We start from the raw sequence: 21,594 nt of genomic DNA, 5'->3' as shown, positions 1-21,594 counted from the left end.
CTGAGTAATATTCCATTGTATATATGTGCCACATCTTCTTTATCCATTCGTCTGTCAATGGACATTTAGGTTGCTTCCATGACCTGGCTATTGTAAATAGTGCTGCAATGAACATTGGGGTGCATGTGTCTTTTTCAATTATGGTTTTCTCTGGGTATATGCTCAGTAGTGAGATTGCTGGGTCATATGGTAATTCTATTTTTAGGTTTTTAAGGAACCTCCTTACTGTTCTCCATAGTGGCTATATCAATTTACATTCCCACCAACAGTGCAAGAGGGTTCCCTTTTCTCCACACCCTCTCCAGCATTTGTTGTTTGTAGATTTTCTGATGATGCCTATTCTAACTGGTGTGAGGTGATACCTCATTGTAGTTTTGATTTGCATTTCTAATAATTAGTGATGTTGAGCAGCTTGAAAAGAAACTTTTTAAAAAACCTAGCAAACAGAAAAATGGGCACATGACAAACAGGCAGTTCACAGAAATGGAGCTGAAAATGACTTTTAAGCAAAGAGTAAAAACTGCTCAAGGTATGGAAAATAAAACTGAAATGTTTTCACTTTTCAGATTGACAATGACAAAATTTTGATAAAACATAGTGTTAGGAATGTAACACATTTTTGTCTGGTATGTGAGTTGATTCAGATTCTTGGCGAAGAGTTTGACAATATATGTCAAAATAAAAATGTTCAAAACTTTTATCCAGCAATTCTGCTTCCAGGGATGAAATACACTGGTGCATAAAATATGTAAATTTATTTCAGCATCGTTTGTAATGGCATACATTTGGGAACAATTTAAATTTTCATCAAGCAGCCAGTTGAACTGTGGTGCAGCCTTTAAAAATAATAAGGTTATATGAACTGAAATGTAATCAACATCAAAGAATTTTAATAAATGAAAAAACAAGATACAAAACAGTATATAGGAAACTGCCGTTTGTATTAAAAGGCATATATGTTAGTTTGTGTTTGCTTAGAAAACCTCTTGAAAGACAAAAAATCTAGTATCTGTGGCTGCCTTTTGAGAAGGGAAATGGGGATCTAGGTAGGAAGGATCCTTTCTGTGATATAAATATATGTACTTTTGCAGATAACACATTTTAAAATGTAAGGTTTCTTATCAAAATGATTTAATTGTAGGTCACCTGACATCCTGTTTACAGTTTTTTTTTTTGCTGCACGCGGGCCTCTCACTGTCGTGGCCTCTCCCGTTGCGGAGCACAGGCTCCAGACGCGCAGGCTCAGCGGCCATGGCTCACGGGCCCAGCCGCTCCGCGGCATGTGGGATCCTCCCAGACCGGGGCATGAACCCGCGTCCCCTGCATCGGCAGGGGGACTCTCAACCACTGTGCCACCAGGGAAGCCCCTGTTACAGTTTTTAATACTAGAAGACTAGCCAGAAAATGACACAATAAGGCATTATCTGGCAATCTTTTAGATATCATGATTGTCATGGTAGTGTTTCCTAAAATGTATTATATAAGCATCATGATTGTATTATTCTTCTGGAATTTTTTGTACTCCAGGTAACAAAAACATGCCTCCTCTGAAAGCTAAAATGGAGAGACCTGATATTCTCTTTTAAAAAATTAAGCTAATGCGTTTAATAAAAGTTATCTATCAACTGTGACTATCAGTTTGCTCCCATTTAATCTAATTCTTTTGTTTTTAAGTAAAACTGAATAACCAACCTCCTGCTAAAAAGAAGGAAATGTCCCACCATAGACCTTTTGTTTGGAAGGAACCATAGTGTGACTAAAATAAGAAAAATGTTTATATAAATTATAAAAACAATATAAATTGATTAGATTTTGCCAACATTTTCATTTGTTCATAGTGAAAATTAGTCACCATTTCTCTCAACTTTCTTATAGGAATAATTTCATGCAAATATATAATTAAATATATATTCCATGTATTGTTCTAATGAAAGATTCCATGTGTCTCTGGGTTACTTCTACTGCATGTTTTATTTCAAAGTAACAGACCTAAATTTATCTTGTTAGTGCAGGCCTCTGTAATTGCTTTTTGAGTAGCATAGTTTCTTAATTCCAGCCCATGTAACAGCAACCTATTAAGTTGCCAAGGTGTGGAACAGGAATGACAGAATCCTTCACAATCATCAGACTTTAATCCATTCATACTGAGCCCACTCAACTATCTAGTTCCCTGGTGACTAGGAAACCCATAAAACTAACACAATACACCACAGGAGCCAAGATTTTGGCTTCAAGTCTGTAAAGAGAATTGTGCTTGGAAGGGTGTGTAAAGTTTTCATCTTTTATAGACCTCAGGTCTTTTTAGTTAAATTCACTATAAGAGTCTAGATTGTCAGTTCTATTTCTATTATTTTTTTCATTTCAGATTATAAAATCTATTATACTTTTTTTTTTTTTTTTTTTTTTGCGGTACGCGGGCCTCTCACTGTTGTGGCCTCTCCCGTTGGGGAACACAGGCTCCGGATACGCAGGCTCAGCGGCCATGGCTCACGGGCCCAGCCGCTCCGCGGCATCTGGGATCTTCCCAGACCGGGGCAGGAACCCGTGTCGCTTGCATAGGCAGGCGGACTCTCAACCACTGCGCCACCAGGGAAGCCCTATTATACATTTCTTATAGAAAATTTGAAAAGGAAATATTATTTATACTTTAGCATATTCTCTAGGTTTTAAATACTTTTAAAAACAAAACGTTCCATATTATAATTATGCAGATTATTGTAAGCATTTTAATTATTTTTACAAAATTATTGTGACCATATTTTTAAAGGAATATGATTTTATAACATTTCACTATAATGTGTTTTCTTATATGTGTTAGATATTTATGTAGTTTACAGTTACTACTGTTTCATTCTGTACTCCTTCTCTGAGAATGAGAATGTATCACTTAAAACAAAAATCTTACAACGTATTTTGGATTTCTCTTGAACTTTAGAGGAAGTTTACCTTGGTTTACAAATGAGGTTTGAGGAAAAAATTTAGGTAGGTATTATATTAGTAAATTGAAGGTTTAATTGAATTTATTAAGATAAGGTTCTTTTATAAGTCAGAAGGAGAAAAATACCGTATGCTAATGCATATATATGGAATCTGTAAAAATGGTACTGATGGACCTAGTGGCAGGGCAGGAATAAAGACACAGATGTAGAGAACAGACTTGAGGACACAGCAGGGGAGGGGAAGCTGGGACGAAGTGAGAGAGCAGCACTGACATATATACACTACCAGATGTAAAATAGCTAGCTAGTGGGAAGCTGCTGCATAGCACAGGGAGATCAACTCCATGCTTTGTGATGACCTAGAGGGATGGGATAGAGAGGGTGGGAGGGAGACGCAAGAGGGAGGGGATATGGGATATATGCATACATATAGCTGATTCACTTTGTTATACAGCAGAAATTAACACAACACTAAAGCAATTATTCTCCAATAAAGATGCAAAAAAGAAAAAGATGTGATTCTTTTAGAAGATGGCTTTTTTTTGAGTGAGGAATGGATGTTATCCGAGGTTGGGCGTGTGTTGGGGGGGTGAGGGGTATGTCAGAATTGCTTGGAAAATGGTTTCAAACCTCATAAACTTTGTGAAAGAAGTTCTCTAGACTAGTGGTTCTCAGAGTGAACTAGCAGCATCAGCCTCACCTGGTCTGATATGCTCTAAGTCCTATTTGGAATAGTTCTAGATTTCTTTTATACAACTACCCGCCTCCTCCTTGAGAATCATCATATTTGATTGCTGAGCTGTAGGATTTTTGTGCAGGAAGGAGCTTTGGAAATCAATTTGTTCAAACTTTTATGCAGGTATACTTAACGTATACTTGTCTGGGTGTGTTCTGTGTGTGACTGAAACTCTCTATGAAACTTATGCGTTGTTTTTCTTCAGTGTCAACGTGATGAAAATTTCATAATTTTTACACTCATGAGAACAAACTGAACCATATTATTTAGTAATATATGTAGCAAATTGACTTTCTTAAATATTCTTGGTAAGAGTGGAGTGTTAAAGACATATCTACAATCATTTTGGAAGTGGTAACATCAAATGATGAGCTAATATTTGGAAAATCCTTGTAGGAACATTGCATATCCTATTAATCATTCTTTTGCAAATTTCTGCTATGCTAAGTACCCTTGAATAGTACTATAACAGAAAATTTTTAAAAGACACCTGATTTAATGTCATAATCTAAAAAATATTTATGTATTAAAAAAAATCCTTTAGCAACTTGATCCAATTTAAAAATCTATACGAAATAACCCCTTCAGATTTGGCTACAGAAGGTGTTAATTTTTATTTTAAATTTATTGTCTCAGTTGTTTTTGAATTGTTTTAATGTTGGACATTTATGTACTTATAAAAGTTTTCAGAGAAGTTTTCTCAATAGAAAAGAAGTAAAACATCTGCAAATTTGATCATGTTCCTGATTTTTGGAATCATTTTCTTAGTTCTTTATAATAGGTACATAAATATATGTTTCAGTACTTGAATAATTAAATATGCACAGTAGAAAAAATATTTAATTCCTTTACTTAAAAACTGTATTTTCTTCCCCAACATGAGGGAGTGGAGAAAATGAGAAAATATTGGGGAATTCTGCAACTCTTTCTGAGCTGCAGGGATTCCCCTTTCCCTCTGCTTAAGCCAGGACCAGAGGGCTTCTCCTGATCGCTCTGCGTCTGGCACTTGCTACTGTGTGTCAGGCTGCCTTGAAATAGTGTCATGCTAGAGATACCAGAGAAAAATTAGGAAACTGATTCAGGTTTGATAGTGTTTCCTATTCTGGACTTCTTCTCCCATGCTCTTGCTACTGTTTAATTTTCAGGTCCTTCAGATGCCCAATCATTTTTTCTACATTAATTGCATTCAGTTGTGTAGATTTACTGAATCTGACTCAGAACTGGAACCTGTGACCTCTTATGAATTTTTTTCCTCCTGGTTCATGGATAATTTCTCTCCCAATTATACATATATTTCAAAAATCTTACAAAAGGGAAGTTGAAAGGGAGTTCAGTAGAAAAGTCTATTTTCATTTTAGAGGATAGAGTACAGTAATAATAGTGGGGAGAGCTGGAGAGGGCAGCAAGGTGCAGAAGGTAATTTTCAGTGGCATTTAGAATACTAACCTGGCCTCTGCTGATGGTGTTTTGAACTACTCTTTCCCCAGTTTATAGAACTGTGACCTTGAACAGATTATTTAAACTCTGTGGGCTTCTGTTTCCTTACCTGTGTAATGAAAATTGTAATATCCACCTCAATCAACATATACAAAGTTCCAGGAACCTCATAGATAATTAATAATTGATATCTAAAACTGAAATCCAATGACATTGAGTGTTTTATGCATATTATATCAGTTCATTTGAAAAATTAATTCATTAATTAATCAGTAGGTAACTCCTCAGCTCTTTATAGCTAACTGCTCCTTTAAAAAATACTTTAGGGCTTCCCTGGTGGCGCAGTGGTTGAGAGTCCGCCGATGCAGGGGACACGGGTTCGTGCCCCGGTCCAGGAGGATCCCACATGCCGCGGAGTGGCTGGGCCCGTGAGCCATGACCACTGAGCCTGCGCGTCCGGAGCCTGTGCTCCGCAACGGGAGAGGCCACAACAGTGAGAGGCCCGCGTACCGCAAAAAAAAAAAAGTTATCTGTAAACTGGGCATTGTGATTTAAATGGGGTGAGGGTAGGGACGGATCAGTGGGTTGGGCAGGAGGTGTAGCTTAGGTGGTCTTCCCACCCCCTTGGTGGTGCTGTGTGCAGGGACCATGCACAGGACCCTGCTTTTACTCTCGGCACCTCAGAAATGGCAGTTGGTTTGTGACCTTGTATCTTATTGCTCATAATTGCCCCACTGTGCATGCGTGTAGTTATTTTCAGTCCCTTATAGTTTCTTTGTATTATGTTGCTCGAGGAGACGAGGGTCCCAGGTCCCAGCCCATCTCTTGGTGTCAGCTTGGAACCCAGCATAAAGTCTTACACATAGATGCTCAGTAATACATGTTAAATGACTGGCAGCATTTTTTCTAATACTACATTTGAATACCCAAATAGCGAACTGTGGTAGATGGACTGGGACTTTGCAAGAACTAGCTGTATTTCCTGCCCCTGCTAAGGAGCTGAAGGAATTATATGGACAGGGACCTCTTGCTTTCTTTTCTCTCCTCTCACAGCTGAAGGCACTGGAAACAGGCAGAGCCCAAGGTTTGAGATTTCACATGCAGGTTTCCAAGCCTTGTGCCTAAAGAACGGCAAGATTCTCATGTGCCCAGAGTCTCTCTTGCCAAGAGACCAGGACAGATTCTAGTAAATATTCAACTGCAAAGAGCTGATCGTCATTTTCAGTTTTGTGATTGAATATCCATGGTATGGTTCAAGGACTTGCGGTTTTATTGAACTTTGCTAGTGTGTCACTATTTACAAAGGTGAAATTGCAGCTTGAGCATATAACACAGCTGCAATGTTTGTTGCAGCAAGTGGTATCCGGGTAAATGCTCTCTTGCTGTGGGATGCCGTTTAAGATACCAGGGCTGCCTTGCACAGCCACAAACCACAGCTTCCCCAACCTCATGCTATCTCGCCCATGTCTCCCTTCCCTCTTAATTACACTTCAGTTGGCTTAGATTCCCCTGTATGTAGCCTAAGCCTTGAAAATGCGAAGGCCTCTGCAATTGAGTTCTCTAGACCATGTGATGCTAACCTATTACGGAGACACAGCTCAGTTTTCTATCTGATTTCCCTTTGATAGAGAGCCAAAAGTCAGTCTTTCTTCAATGTATGGCACTTTCTGGCCTTGCTGAGTGAATGAGAAATCTGAAACAATCCATGAATGTTAAGGGAAGATTAAGTTAGAACATTCACGACTGTACCAATTGGACATTATCCTGCCTTATATAACATTTGTTGATAAAGCTATATTGTAAAATTTTTAAGAACGGGGAGAGAATTTAGAGTGGTGAAAAAAAAAAGAAACCAGTGGCTCAAAGGAGGGAGGACTAAACAAATTCCATGAGCACCTGCAGCTTGTTAGGCAATGTGTAGGTGCATTTTACTTTAAATTCATTGATATTAGTTACTTTAAAAAACATTCTTATAGATTTAAAATTTTTTCAAAATTGTTTTATTTTTTTCAAGGTGTTTTTCAATTGCTGGAATCACATTTGAATGCTAATTTCTGCCTGGCATGGTTGAGAACTGTTATTTTTCTTTACACTATATCAGTCCAAACATGCCTGATCAAAATCATCACCTGGGACTGTGTTAAAAGTATAGATTTCCAGGCCAGGACCCCAGTGGTATTATTTCACTTTTGGGGTCCAGAATTATGTACTTGTTTTCCTTCAAGTTTTTTTTTTTTGTAATAAAAATATTCAAATCTGTCTTCACTTAGCTTCAGCAGTTGTTAGCATTTGCCACTTTTGCACTATGCTGTACCATTTGCCACTCTAGATAGTTGGATGGATATATGGATGGATGAATGAATAGATGGATGGATAGATTGATAATTCGGCCCGTTTTTACTAAGGCACTCAATAATCTGTTCTAGTTACTTTCCATCACAGTTATTTGACAGTTTGCAATTCCCAGGCTTGATGTAGAAAGGAACAATAGATGTTTAGTTAGAAAGTTACACTAAACATAACTGTCAGATGGTTCTTTTTTATTGTGAAACAATGTCATACATATAAATATGCAGATATAAACATATATGTGCTCTTTAAAAACTAGTAACAACCCGTCACCCCTGTTTCACCACCCTATTAGAACTAGAACATTAGCAGGAACTTCAGGCCCCTTGAGGGCCAGAGCTAAACACTTTACCCACATCACTTCCACAGGTAACCATTTCCCTAAATTTTGTGTTATTAATTACCTAATTTTATTCTTTAAAGTTTCCCCCATACATGTATCAGAAAAAAAGCGTTTTGTCTCATTTCCTGCCTTTGAACATTCTTAAATGGACTCATATGTGTTCTCCTATGACTGCTTTTTTTTGGTACAGTGTTGTAATTTCGAGATTCATCTCTGTTGATGGGTATGGCTGTACTTTGTTTTCACTACAGTATGCTATTATATCATATAAATATACCAGAATATATTTATCCAGTGTACCACTGATGGGCACTGGAAATGTTTTTAGTTTCTTTTAGTATGAACAGTGTGTCAAGAACATTCTCGTATATAACCTGTGTGTACACATGCAGTCACTTGAGGGTACATTCCTAGGAATGTCCAGAATTTAAGGTTCTAGAAAGGTAGGGGCATTTTCCTAAACACCAGATATTACCATCATTAAAGGAATAGGACCAGTTCCTGGAACTCTTAGTTGGCCTGCAGTTGGGTCTGGATTTGTGGTGTGCTCCAGGGAGCTGTTTTTACTTTTAAGACACATAGGACGTTGTACAACTAACTCCAGCTCCAGAGAGGGAGAGGAAATGGTCCAAGACTGACGCAGGCTTGGCAGGAGGCTAGAATCTACATACTGGCTTATGCCATGGTGACATTCGCTGGGTCAACTCAGTCTGTATTGACTACTCACTCATATAGTGTTCTAGTGCTTCTTTGGCATACCTACCCTGTATTGGTGATTTCTACCCTACTGGAGCAACACAAATGACCACATTCTGTACTCTGATAAGCAGGACGACTCATTGGAAAGAACATGGACTGGGAATTTAGAAGTACCTGAGTTTAGCAGCATTGGCCATTTACGTATTAGATGTTTTTGTTTGTTTTTTTCACTATTACATTGTTTTATTTACTTTTTTCCAGTTTATTTACTTACTTATTTATTTATTTTTGGCTGCGTTGGGTCTTTGTTGCTGTGCGTGGGTTTTCTCTAGTTGTAGCGAGTGGGGGCTACTCTTCATTGAGGTGCATGGGCTTCTCATTGCGGTGGCTTCTCTTGTTGTGGAGCACAGGCTCTAGGCGTCCAGGCTCAGCAGTTGTGGCTCATTGGCTCTAGAGCGCAGGCTCAGTAGTTGTGGCACACAGGCCCAGTTGCCCCATGGCATGTGGGATCTTCCCGGACCAGGGCTCAAACCTGTGTCCCCTGCATTGGCAGGTGGATTCTTAAGCACTGCACTACCAGGGAAGTCCCTGTTTATTTTTTTGTGTGTGGTTTGTTTTTAATTTTTATTTTATATTGGAGTATAGTTGATTAACAATGTTGTGTTAGTTTCAGGTATACAGCAGAGTGATTCAGTTATACATATACATGTGTCTATTCTTTTTCAAATTCGTTTCTCATTTAGGTTATTACAGAGTATTAAGCAGAGGTCCCTGTGCTATACAGTAGGTCCTTGTTGGTTATCTACTTTAAATATAACAGTGTGTACATGTCAGTCCCAAACTTGCAATCTGTCTCTTCCCCCACCTTTCCCCCCCCGGTAGCCATACGTTCGTTCTCTATGTCTGTGAGTCTGTTTCTGTTTTGTAAATAACTTCATTTGTATCATTTTTTTTTCAGATTCCACATATAAGCGATACCATATTTGTCTTTCTCTGTCTGACCTACTTCACTTAGTATGATAATCTCCAGGTCCATCCATGTTGCTGCAAATGACATTATTTCATTTTTTTTAATAGTTGAATAATATTCCATTGTATATATGTACCACATCTTTTTTATCCATTCATCTGTCAATGAACATTTAGATTGCTTCCATGTCTTGGCTATTGTAAACAGTGCTGCAGTGAACATTGGGGTGCATGTATCCTTTCGAACCATGTTTTTCTCCAGATATATGCCCAGTAGTAGGATGGCTGGATCGTATGGTAGCTCTGTTTTTAGTTTTTTAAGGAACCTCCATACTCTTGTCTATAGGGGCTACACCAATTTACATTCCCACCAACAGTGTAGGAGGGTTCCCTTTTCTCCACACCCTCTTCAGCATTTATGGTTTGTAGACATCTTGATGATGGCCATTCTGACTGGTGTGAGGTGATATCTCATTGTAGTTTTGATTTGCATTTCTCTAATAATTAGTGATGTTGAGCATCTTTTCATGTGCCTCTTGGTCATCTGCATGTCTTCTTTGGATAAATGCCGATTTAGCTCTTTTGCCCATTTTTTGACTGGGTTGTTTGTTTTTTTGATATTGAGCTGCATGAGCTGTTTGTAAATTTTGGAGGTTAATCCCTTCTTGGTCGTATCATTTGCAAATATTTTCTCCCATTCTGCGGGTCATCTTTTCATTTTGTTCATGGTTACTTTGCTGTGCAAATTGGAGATAATATATGAAAAGTGCTGTGCCTTTTCCTGGCATTTGGTGAGCATTCAGTATATTATAGCTTTTGCTGATGTTTTCTCCTTGTTATTTGTCATCGCCCAGAACTCAGAAACCTGAAATACTGAAATTCCTTTCTCTAATAATCTTTTCCCCTTGTTTGAATTAATGAAATCAATGAACTCTCTCCCCAACCTCCACCCCTTGTTTCAAATATCATCCCAACTTCTAGATTACTTCTCTGAGTTACTCTCATAATGTTCACATATACATGTTTTTTATTTAAATGTTTAACATGTCTTCTCTTGGACTCTTCTTAAACATAACATGTCCCGATTTAAACTTTTGATTCCTGCCCTCCCCAGTCCCAACATTTTCCCACCATCTTCCTCTCTAGTTCAGCTAATGGCATCACCATCAGCTCGGGTACCCTGGCTTAAAAAGTGAGACTCATCCTCGACTCCTCTCTTTACTTAGTCCATCAGCAACTCCTGTGGGTTCTGCTTCCAAATCTTGTTAGGCATCTGACAGCATCTGACCCTCTCTCGTGTCACCTCCCCAGTCTAAGCCAGCGTCAGCTCCCACTGGGATTACTGCTGTCAGACCTCCCCCACTGCTTCTACTCCCGCCCCTCAAGATAAAGTTTCAATCAGATCTGGTCACTCCACTGATTAAAATCTTCCAAAGACCCCCAGCTGCAATTACAACAGATTCCAAACATTTTGCCTTGAGTTTCAGGTATGATCAGACCTATGTCTCCATCTCTGACCTCAGTTCTCTTCTTTCCCTGTGTTCCAGTCACACCTGACCTCTTTCTCTCCCTTGCTCATTGCCCAAGCTCATTGCCATCTCAAGGCCTTTACACTTACTTTCTTGTCTTTTGGGAACTCTCTTCCTGCATTTTTAGTATAATGCTTTCTGTCATAGTTCACATAGCTGAAAGCTCACCTCCTGAGAGAGCCTTTCCCTGACCCTCCTCGAGCTCCTCATCCATGTTTTTCTTAATCTTCAACTTTGTTTTCTTCATAACTGTACTATCTAAATTTAATCTTAAATATTTCTTGATATGTTTCACTCCACTAGAATGTAATCCCCAGCAGAGTGTCCATCTGGTTTACTGCTGTATTTTCAACACCTATAATAGTCCCTGATACATAATAGATGCTCAGGAAATATTTGTTGAATTAATGAAGGAATGGAAGAAAGGTAACTGGGGACTAAAAGAATCACAGGACTTGCTACATGTATCACTAAGTAATAATACTAACTATATAAATATATTTTTAAAGGTATAAAATGTGTTTTTTTTCAGGATTAATTAGAATTCTTCAAATGTCAGGTAAGTTTTTGTGAATAAATTTTAATATGCTTTATTTTCAAATGTGAACTGTGTGATTCCTTTCCTTAAAAAATTGGAGTTTATTTCACTTTGAAGTCACTTGTTTAATATTTGAAGAATATATATATATATATATATACACTCATTTGTTCATTTATATATATGAACATTCCTCTTTATCTTTGACAGAAAAGGATTAAAAGGGTTTTATACTGGCATATAGGTACTGCAAAAATCTCTAAAGTGTGTGGGGGAAAGTTAGGTAAAGGAAAAATACAGGTAGGAGAGTAAATCTGCAAAGAGAGGTAATAGTAATAAAAAGCCTGTGATGGCAGCTTGCCTTTACAGAAGAAGGCTCAAAAGTAGCCCTGCTTTTTCAAGCAATGTAGGAGATGATACAAGGAGAGAAACACCACATCTGTGGGATTTGTGTTTCTTATGAGATAAAAGTCAACCAGTTAAGAGATTCAGGACTACCTTCTAGTGAGTAATTTCTCTAATTTCAACAAGAGGATAAGCTATAACATAACAAAAGTGACTTCAGTACCTCCCTTGCAGCAATTACAATGATCTAGGTTGCTTTTAGGCAGAATATGGTAAAAATGTGACTCACTGGAGATGAAGACTGAACCACCTCCAGCTGAGTTGTGTGTAGCATTACTGCTGTTTAAAGTATTAAGTATTCATTGTTATGTCTTAAATTTATTAAGTATTTATCGTGTTGTGCTTTGAATTTATTTAAACACAGCCATTTTCCAAAAAGGATTCGGGAATAAATCAGATGCACTCTATAAATGACTGTACTCTCCCTATTATATAATAGGAGAAAGAAGTTTTGCTACTGTGCAAGGAGTTTATGTAGGTAGGAATGAGCATCAAGTCAGCTGAACACTAGCATGAAAGCTTGTTGCTTTGATCATAACAATATAACTGCTTAGTTTTATTTTTAAGTCCATATTCAGGCTAAAAATTCATCAAATATATTAATAGACTGATGTCTAATATACATAATGAATTGTTTTTTTTTATAAAAAATGAGTGTATGTCATGTTGGTTATATTCATTGATGCATACCAAAATTTAAAAAATGAATATCTTCTGTAATCATATTATCATTCCTATTGTAAATCAGGTCCCCTTTCTCTCCCCCAAAATATAGTCCCCACAGGCCCTGAACAACCTGCAGATGAAATGGAGAATCAAATAAAATCACCTGATCCAAGGCCTGTTGCCCCTCCTGAGTACAATTCCCATTTTGTACCAGGTAGGTTAAATATTCAGAAAGAATCTTTCCCCTCTCCAGAAAACCATACTCATAGTTAAGATTGCTTTTAAAATTAACTAATTAATTAATGCAATGATTCAGTAAATAAATACTGGATGCCTGCAGCGTGCCGAGTAGTTTACTAGATGTTAATTAGAATGATATTCCTGTCTTAGGAAGGAAGTTGTGCAAACATTGATGGCATTCTCTTTGCTTGAATGTGAAGAGATCCTTGTCCTGTGAAGAGCACAGAGGGCAGTAACTGTCTCTACTGGGGATTTGAGGGAAGCACTAACTGAGGAAATCAAGTTTCACTGGCACGTGAGGAATTTATCGCTCGAAGGAAAGGGGGAAAGGGCCATACCTTGCAGAAAGAATAATATGTCCAAAAGCTCGGGGTCATGAAAGTCTGGTTGGGACAAACGGCAGGAGACGTGCAGAAAAATGGAAGTGAATGGCTTTGAGTTCTGATTCAGGAGCTTGTAGTAAGGCAAATATTTTTTGAAGTCTGAATACACAACTCATACTGTACTCAGGGACTCAGGAAAAGAAATACTCCTACGTATTGGGGCAATATGTAAGTTCTTTAAAATTAAAAATACTCTTACTTTTTCACTTGGTCATGGCTAAAAATAAACAAACACAGTATTTTTCTCGAATGAACATGCTTATGATAGATTTCTTTTTTTCCCAGAGAACAGCAAAACATCCACAGCAAAGCCAAGCTGTTGAAACTTAACCTTAATCCTGACTTGAAGTGGAAGCTTTTAAAAAATCTTCTCTTGCTTTTCTACTAAGTTCTAGCTACTGTTGTCTTTGCTGCTGCTTTTTCTGCCTAGATCTCATATTCAAAGATGCCTATGGGTTTAATTATATGCAAATTGCAGGTTATTATTTTTAGAGACACACAGACACACAGCATGGAGGGTGGGTGGAGCCCTCTAGGTGCTGAATTTGGATCCTTTGCAAGATGACAGCAGTGGGGTCTTCTGGATTCTGCAGCCTTTAAGTCAGGTCACCACCGACCGTGTTGTGATGTTCCAGACTAAAAGGCAAACTGGAGATATTTCTTTATACTGTTATTCTCATAAAGAGATAAAAGTGACATACTATATGTTTATATAGCAAGGTCTGTTTTTAATAGCAAATAGTTTCTATCTCTATGCATTTATATCTCTGTGCCTTTGTATTTCTAATAATACGGTTCTTGTTGGTATATATATGTTGAGACTTTGAGAATGTTAGGATCCTTGACCTTGTGCATTAGAGTGTTACGTTCTCAACAGCTGTGCGCCTCCCCTTCCCCCACCCCTCTCCCTTTTTAAGCTGCTTCACAAGATTTGGAGGCTCCCTGATTCACTTATACTTTCCTTTCAGTGGGTAGAAGAACAGTTGGTTGGTTGGTTGCTTGCTTGCTTACTTGGTTGGTTCTTTGTTTTTCAGTTATGCTGTTAAACTAAAAATCTCTGTTAAACTCCCTTACTGTTCATGTGACTGTTCTCTTTACGGTGTCTTTGTTTTTGTTTTTGTTTTCTCTCAAGAGGTAGATTGGAGTCACCTTTTTTTTTTTTTACAACTTTATTGGAGTATAATTGCTTCACAGTGGGTGTTAGTTTCTGCTTTATAACAAAGTGAATCAGTCATACATATACATCTGTTCCCATATCCCTTCCCTCTTGCGTCTCCCTCCCTCCAACCCTCTCTATCCCACCCCTCCAGGCGGTCACAAAACACCGATTTGATCTCCCTGTACTATGCGGCTGCTTCCCACTAGCTATCTACCTTACGTTTGGTAGTGTATATATGTCCATGCCTCTCTCTCTTTATGGTGTTTGACCAGTGATGCCGTGAGTTCAGGAAGAACTTCGCTGAACAGTCTTTTCCCCTATTGTTCATCCATTGTCAGTGTTTTATGTTGACCGTGTGAAGGACATTAAAGTCCTAAAACATCTTAAAAAAAAAAAAAACTCTTACTTTTGACTAAGGAAATAGTTTTAATCAGGATTATATTCAAATACATTTTAGTGATTTAGAAAATGATAAAGTGTAGTCATATTTCTTTAAATATATATTTAAGTGTTTGTTTAGAGGCAGAAACCAGTGAGTTAGGCTGTGAAAGAGCAGAAGAAACCCCAGTATCCACAGGATGATGGCAAGGATGTTGTCTTGGCTCCAGACATATGATTCATGGAGCTCAGGTAGCCTTTGGCCGTGCAGTGTTTTCTGAAAACAGGGCTTCCTTTTCCTCTTTCCCTCATGTGTATGCATGTTGTGTGAATCTGATCCAGTATGACCCCTCATTATGGCTTAACCCCTGCTAAATCCAAGTTTTTGACAACCCTACATTGTAATATCACTATATATACATTTCTCTATGTTTTACTTCAGTGGCTATCAACATTATCTACGTAATCTATCTTAGATCCACCAATCACTCTATATCTAAGAACCTAGGTTCCAGTAGAACAGAAACTCCACCGTTTCTAAGAAGTAAACATTGGTTATAAATCATGTTCTGCTCATCTGGGAAAGTGTCTGTCTCTTCCTTTCTGTATCAAAAAAATAGCACAACTAATGAATTTTCAGTTATGAAAATCAGCAACAAAAATTCACTGTGATCACCATCTAGTGGCTGAACTATATACTTATTTATACTGATGCAAATTGTGTGCCCTTGATTCACATTAAGGAACTTGAAATACTATACTTGAAATTTTAGCTTTAATGAATTTCTTTAAATTCAATTATATAATTCCATTTGCATTACATTACTGGATATTTGTTACCATTGAAAATAATTTTGGGCCAAATATGTTTAAAAACATAGTTAATAAAGAAACCTTTGTTATATGTAGTTTATTTAAAGAGGAAAATGACATACTTTTTTGAAATAAAAAAGGATGATAATATTCAAAATAACTAAGAAAACACAAATCCCATAAAGCAGTATTTCTCACACTAGCATTGGTAGGAAAATGCTCCATAACAGAGTTCTTTATTTAAATAAGTGTGGGATACTATAGTTACACAAAGTTAAACATGTTTCGTTGTGTTTTCCTGCAGAACAATCAGAACCCTTAACGGCAATTTTAAAGCTTAAAAGAGAGTATAAAACATACACCATTTCCCACACGTAATTAGATTATGTTTTTTTCTTCACTTCTCTTAACATCTCTGAATAATACATACTTATAATAAAAATCATTTGATTACATACATTTGTATGCAATTTTTTTAGAAGTATAGTCTCTAAACTGAATAGCACCATAATCTAAATTGTAATTTCCTTTCTAATTTATTGATCCTCAAATTTCGTTCCATGACGTACTTTTATCTTAAAATCACATGGTTAATACCAGAAGAATTAATCATCAACTCATTGAAATGATATAACAATTAGTATTTTTGAGATAGTTTATGTGACTTTTTAGGTGCATTGTATGCTTTTTAATAATAGTTCTAAAAAAAAGATGAGCGGGATATCCGATTTCCAATCCAATTTGGGTACTCTTAAACAGCTCTTAAAGGAATTAAAGTCTATTCTTCACAACAAACTGAAACATGTAATTTCCTCCATTTTTTCTAAAGACATTAGCACTTTTTTTTCTCACTTAGCTCTAATTTAACATTGTTTCTAGTTACCATTATTTTTCCATTTGTCTCTCCTGACTCCTGGTCTCTGTCAAGAGGTCTGTGTTCTCTACCCTTAAAAACCGGTATTCCCCAGAGGTCCTTGGGCCACTCCCCTGTCCAGCCCTGCCCTGCCCTGTCCTCTCTCTCACCTCTTCCATTCACCTGTCCTTTTACACTCTCCTAAGTTATACTGGGAATACCCCATATGGTTTCATTTGCCTTTAACCACTTACGAATCCCTTAGCCCCTACCCACATCAGTCTCCTCTGCTCTAAACTTGCATTTCCACCTGCCTGTAGACCACTTGCCCTGGGTGACCCAGGATCTCAGACTCAGTGATTCCTCAGTGCATCTTGGGCATCTTGCTCCGCAACACGTGCCCTCTGTTCTTTCTCTACACTGGAGGCCTGCAGGGACCCACGTCAGAAACTTGAGAATCTTTCCTCATATCCAGTCTATTACCAACACAATAAGTCTCTTAAATGTCGATTATTATTTCTCCACTTTCTACTCTTTTCATTACAATTAAACTTCCTTACCTCACATCTAGACTCCTGCAGGCACCTCCTTCCTAATCTAACCTTCTCATTCCTAAAGGTTCTAAATGTAAAACTGGTCACTCCACTTTACATTTTACCAGCATAAAGTTCAGGTTCTTTGCACAGAGCATAGGTCTTTCATAATCGTCACTTCCTCCCCACCTTCCTTCCTGTTTTGTTTGCTAAATCTCTATATATGCATGGCCTTTACTCCTGTGGTACTGAGCTTCCCCTGTGCAGCTGCTCATTTTGTACCTGCTGTATCTAAAACCTTTGCTCATCGTAAAGGTGCTGGCTGGGTCTAATGTGTCAGCACTTACATCACAGGGTATCTCTTCTGCCTAGGTTAGTTGCCCCTCCTCTCTAATCCCTTCACATACTATGCGTCTACCAGTGAATATGTTACAGACCCAGGTCCTTGGACAATTTAATCAACAGAAATTGTTAAGAGGCCAGATGAGAAGTTCAAACAGGGCTTTATTGGGATTCCTGCTACAGCAGAGGGAGCGAGAACAAGAAGCAGGTGGCCTTGCTTACTCCCCGAGGCAGGGGCTGAGCTGGTTCCTTAAATGGGGTGAGGGTAGGGACGGATCAGTGGGTTGGGCAGGAGGCGTAGCTTAGGTGGTCTTCCCACCCCCTCGGTGGTGCCGTGTGCAGGGACCATGCACAGGACCTTGCTTTTGCATACAACTGTTCATAATATTTCCTTATGATTGATGCATTTTAATTTCTGGAAGAGTTTAGTGATGTCCCCATTTTCACCCCTGTGTTTAATAATTGAAGTCTATTTTTGTTTTTCTTGGTTAGTCTGGCTTAAGGTTTCTCAATTTTGTTGATCTTTTAAAAGAACCTACTTCTGGTTTTGCTGATTTTTTTAAAATTAATTAATTTATTTATTTTTGGCTGTGTTGGGTCTTCGTTTCTGTGCGAGGGCTTTCTCTAGTTGTGGCAAGCGGGGGCCACTCTTCATTGCGGTGCGCGGGCCTCTCACTATCGTGGCCTCTCTTGTTGCGGAGCACAGGCTCCAGACACGCAGGCTCAGTAATTGTAGCTCACGGGCCCAGTTGCTCCGCGGCATGTGGGATCTTCCCAGACCAGGGCTCAAACCCGTGTCCCCTGCATTGGCAGGCAGATTCTCAACCACTGCGCCACCAGGGAAGCCCGGTTTTGCTGATTTTTGTCTATTGTTTTTCCTGTTTCATTTCACTCACTTCTACTTCAGTGTTTATTATTTCCTCCTGCTTGCTTTGGGTTTGGTTTATTTCTAAGGCGGAAAGTTGGGTTACTGATTTGAGATATTTCTTTTTTAGTGTAGGTGTTTACAGCTGTCAGCTTCCGTCTAAGCATTGTTTTAACTGCATCCCTTAAGCTTTGGTATGTTGTGCTTTTGTTTCATTCATCTCAAAATATTTTCTCATTTCTCTCATGATTTCTTTTTACCTCTTTGTTTATTTAAGAGTGTATTGTTTTATTTCCTCATATTTGTGATTTCCAAAATTTCTTCTATTATTATTGATTTCTGGTTTTATTCCATTGTAATAGAATATACTCTGTATGATTTCAGGTATCTTAAATTTGTTGAGACTTGTTTTATGGCCAACCAGTAGGTCTATCCTGGAGAAGGTTCTATGTGCATTTGAGAAGAATGTTTAGCCTGTTGTTGTGGGTAGAGTGTTCTATACATGCCTGTTATGTATTGTTTCATTTATAGTGTTGTTCATGCTTCTATTTCCTTTTTGATCTTCTGCTTAGGTGTTCTATCCCTTATTGTGAGTGGGGTATTGCAGCCTCCAACTATTGTTCGTTGGATTGCCTATTTCACTTTTTTAGTGTGTCAGTTTTTGCTTCATGTATTTTGAAGCTCTGTTTTTAGGTGTATATAATTGTTATGTCTTCTTGACGGATTGACACTTCTGTTATTATAATAAAATGTCCTTTACCTCTAGTAACAGTTTTTGTCTTAAAGTATATTTTGTCTGACATGAGTATTGTTATTTCACTAGTTTTTATTAATGAAGTACTAATGCAAAGTTCAAGGATGAACCTTGAAAACCTGCCAAGTAAAAGAAACCAGATACAAAGGCTATGTCACATGATTTTATTTATATGAAATGTCCGGATTAGGCAAATCTATAGAGATAGCGGTTTCCAGGGAATGGGGGAAAAGATGGGGAATGACCGCTAATGGGTATGGGATTTTTTGGGACAGGTGATGAAACTGTTCTGGAGTTAGATAGCAGTCATTAAAAGAACCCCTTTGGGGGGCTTCCCTGGTGGCACAGTGGTTGAGAGTCCGCCTGCCGATGCAGGGGACACGGGTTCGTGCCCCAGTCTGGGAAGATCCCACATGCCGCGGAGCGGCTGGGCCCGTGAGCCATGGCCGCTCTGGAGCCTGTGCTCCACAACGGGAGAGGCCACAACAGTGAGAGGCCCGTGTACCACCAAAAAAAAAAAAAAAAAAAAAAGAACCCCTTTGAAGTTAAATAGACCTTACTATCTTTATGCCCTTAAACAATAATAACAGTAAACATAGTAACAAAAAATTAACCATGCTAATTATATGCTAGGCCTTGCGCTAATCCTACTATAACCTAATGAAGTAGGTATATTATTATCTCCAAAGAAGGAAGCTAATGCCTAGAGGCTAACATGTTAACTTGATATTTCAGCCTTACTTCTGTACCTCTGAAATGGAAATAATTGTCTCATAAGGCTTAAGAGGATTAAATGAGTTCATGTGTAAATCCCCTTAGTACATTTTGGTACATCCTACTTGTAAAATGGAACACCTTTTTTTTTTTTTTTTTTTGCATTACGCAGGCCTCTCACTGTTGTGGTCTCTCGCATTGCGGAACACAGGCTCCGGACACGCAGGCTTAGCGGCCATGGCTCACGGGCCCAGCTGCTCCGCGGCATGTGGGATCTTCCCGGACCGGGGCACGAACCCATGTCCCCTGCATCGGCAGGCGGATTCTCAACCACTGTGCCACCAGGGAAGCCCACACCTTGTTATTTTTAAGTGGAGGTTGTGTGATCCATATCATCTCCATGTAAAAAGTTATGCTAATTTCCAGTATATTGTAGTGTTTATAATGTATAACACTTTCATTTGTTTTTGAACGCAGGGCCCCCTGGACCAGCTGTCCCTCCTCCTGCAGTCCCCCCAGAAGGCTTGCCTGTGGGATACTACAGTCCACATCAGCCCAGTACCTTCCCCTTGTACATGCAAACTGGTGGTAGCCATCCTATCCAGTACCAGCCTGGAAAATATCCTGCACCACAACATTCTGCTCCAATAGTATGGATGCCAATGCCAACTGTTATGCCAAACTGTCCTCCAGGTCTGGAATATTTAGCCCAGGTACTCCACACAAATCCAAATTATTTTCTTACAAAGTATGACTGGATAGAGTGGATAAAGGTGATGGGTCAGTGATGACAGATGTTTGTGAGACTATAGGAGTGGTAGTGCTAATTTCAGAAATGTGAATGGGGAACAAAGAAGATAGGGATATTTTTGGTGGGATGATATGGTTTTTGTGAAGGTTGTATATTGAATTTTAAGACATTCAAGATGTCCTATCGAAGGCAGTTTAAAAACAAGGAATTGGAATAGAAGAAAAATTACCAAAGATGTTAATTGGAGTGTCATTTGCTTAGAAGTAAAGGCTGAATGTCAAGAAAAGCAACATTACAAAGAACAGAACAGAACGGTAGACAGTGAGTAAATCACTCAGTGCCTCAGGCCATTGCTATTTCTCACCACCCATAGTTTTCATCAACCAGTCCTGTCACCTCCCAAAGCATACAAGGTAAATAAAAATAGAGGACCTCCAATGATACTGTTTCAGGTCAAGTTCCAGAGAACCCCTTTCCACAACACAGAGACTCCCTAATTTTTATCTATATGGACATTCTAGGACCGGGCCACCCATTTCAGAAACTGGGGCAACATGCCCACAGGTTTGTGTACCACCAAATGGTATTTAAAAACCCATGTCAGAAATAAAAATGTTGCTTAATGGAAATAAGATAAACCTAGTATTGCAAATCCCCTAGAAACTACTAAATCATGTTTCACTTTTAGAAAAAGCAAGTGTTGGAATATTGATACATTATAAACAAGGCACTTGCCAATTCTCAATACATGTCTCCCCACTGTAGTCAACCAAATGTTCCTTGGAGTTGACATGTTTCTCTTTTCAGTTTTATATACTGACTGTTAATCCTGTGCATTGAAAACCATTGTTACAAAGTTATAGTGTTGATCTTGGCAAGTAATACAGTTGGATCAGGAAAATTTGGATTTTACATAAACCAAAAACTTTATTAACCTCTTGTTTGGCAAAATATTGACAAAGCCAGTCATTCAGGTGCAGTGCTAGAGTAACCCCTACATTATTTTGGAAGCTTATAAAATGCTTATAAGTTAACCAAGTTTAGAAAGTTTATTTTTTTACTTGATGATAAATATAGAAAATTTCCTTAGAAATCCAATATCTGGAGTCATTTCTTTTTAAAAATGTATAGCTTTAATATTGTTCATTTAAATATTAAAAAAACTTTTCTTAATTTCTTCTATTACTTTCAGTGAAGTT

At 38.3% G+C, this 21,594-nt stretch overlaps 1 protein-coding gene across 1 annotated transcript in view; it reads left to right on the top strand.

The window, feature by feature from the left end:
• Positions 1–459: 459 nt before the first annotated feature.
• PLSCR4 (phospholipid scramblase 4) overlaps positions 460–21,594 on the top strand; it is a gene marked incomplete at both ends in the record, with an annotated part of 28,649 nt that continues 7,514 nt past the window's right edge. The window contains 4 exons of the mRNA XM_079704489.1: positions 460–529; positions 11,534–11,560; positions 12,720–12,824; positions 20,122–20,357. Of these exons, the coding sequence (XP_079560615.1) occupies positions 460–529; positions 11,534–11,560; positions 12,720–12,824; positions 20,122–20,357 (438 nt within the window). The remainder of the gene's footprint in view (positions 530–11,533; positions 11,561–12,719; positions 12,825–20,121; positions 20,358–21,594) is intronic.

This window comes from Hyperoodon ampullatus, assembly GCF_949752795.1.
Source record: "Hyperoodon ampullatus genome assembly, chromosome: 5".
NCBI lineage: Eukaryota > Metazoa > Chordata > Mammalia > Artiodactyla > Ziphiidae > Hyperoodon > Hyperoodon ampullatus.
Note: the sequence above shows the minus strand (reverse complement) of the source record. Positions and strands in the feature narration are given on the sequence as shown.